Source organism: Sinocyclocheilus anshuiensis, unplaced genomic scaffold, assembly GCF_001515605.1.
Source record: "Sinocyclocheilus anshuiensis isolate Anshui unplaced genomic scaffold, SAMN03320099.WGS_v1.1 C32256970, whole genome shotgun sequence".
NCBI classification, from domain to species: Eukaryota; Metazoa; Chordata; class Actinopteri; order Cypriniformes; family Cyprinidae; genus Sinocyclocheilus; species Sinocyclocheilus anshuiensis.
The window spans coordinates 1-812 of NW_015613731.1; the positions used below are offsets into that span (position 1 = coordinate 1).

Genomic DNA, 812 nt, shown 5'->3' on the forward strand with positions numbered 1-812 from the left:
AAAAAAGAAAAGAAAATTATCTAAAAAAAAAAACAATAATGTAAAAATCACATTATTATTAAAACTAACATTAAAATGAAAGCAGAAAATATAAAAATAAATACAAATTCTAAATTATTAAATACTACAACTATACTATTTATATAATACTAAAATAACACTGCTGTACATCTTTACAAAAATTCATCCACATTTTCCAATACATTCATTTAGTATTTAGTAACCACAAAATAATATGCATAGTATAACACTGTAATACAATGTTCCCCATGTGGAACTGAGCACTCACATGAGTGACATCCTGTACGTGCACTGTGGGCAGATCTCGGAGCAGCAGACGGTACTTCTTCAAGCTAGCAGATTCCTTCATTCGGGAAGCTCGCTGGTGAAGTGACAATTTGTGGCCTGTTCGGACCAGAGGGTCATTCAGTCCATCCCGGATAACACAAATGGCCTTCATACAAAAGGTGTCAAAATCAATCAATCCTTTGGAAGAATGCTTGTGTATCCCACACAAAAGTAACATTTAATCAACTTAATCAATCAGTACCTGCTCATGCTGTTGTAAGATGTTGCTGGAGATTGAGAGCAAGTCTGTCCCACCAGCGCCCCCTACTATCCACACAATACACTGACTGGGACAGAAGATTCCTGAGCTCCTCCATAGCGTCCTACATTGCCGAAATGAAAAGATAAGTAATTGAACAAACTCAGTATATAGGATAAAGTGTTTACGAGGCATCTTTAATTCCACGTTTTTCCATGGTTTGTGTATTCACCCACCTCATAGCGGCGAAGTCTTTGTAAAATCT

The 812-nt window shown here is 36.2% G+C and overlaps 1 protein-coding gene across 1 annotated transcript; it reads right to left on the bottom strand.

The window, feature by feature from the left end:
- Positions 1-259: 259 nt before the first annotated feature.
- On the bottom strand, positions 260-806 carry LOC107682487 (fanconi-associated nuclease 1-like; the record flags this gene model as incomplete). The annotated part of the gene is made up of 3 exons (XM_016478708.1): positions 784-806; positions 551-671; positions 260-454 (listed from the first exon to the last, which is right to left on the bottom strand). Coding segments are annotated over exons 1-3 (321 nt in total), but the record flags the coding sequence as incomplete, so codon positions are not given.
- Positions 807-812: the final 6 nt, after the last annotated feature.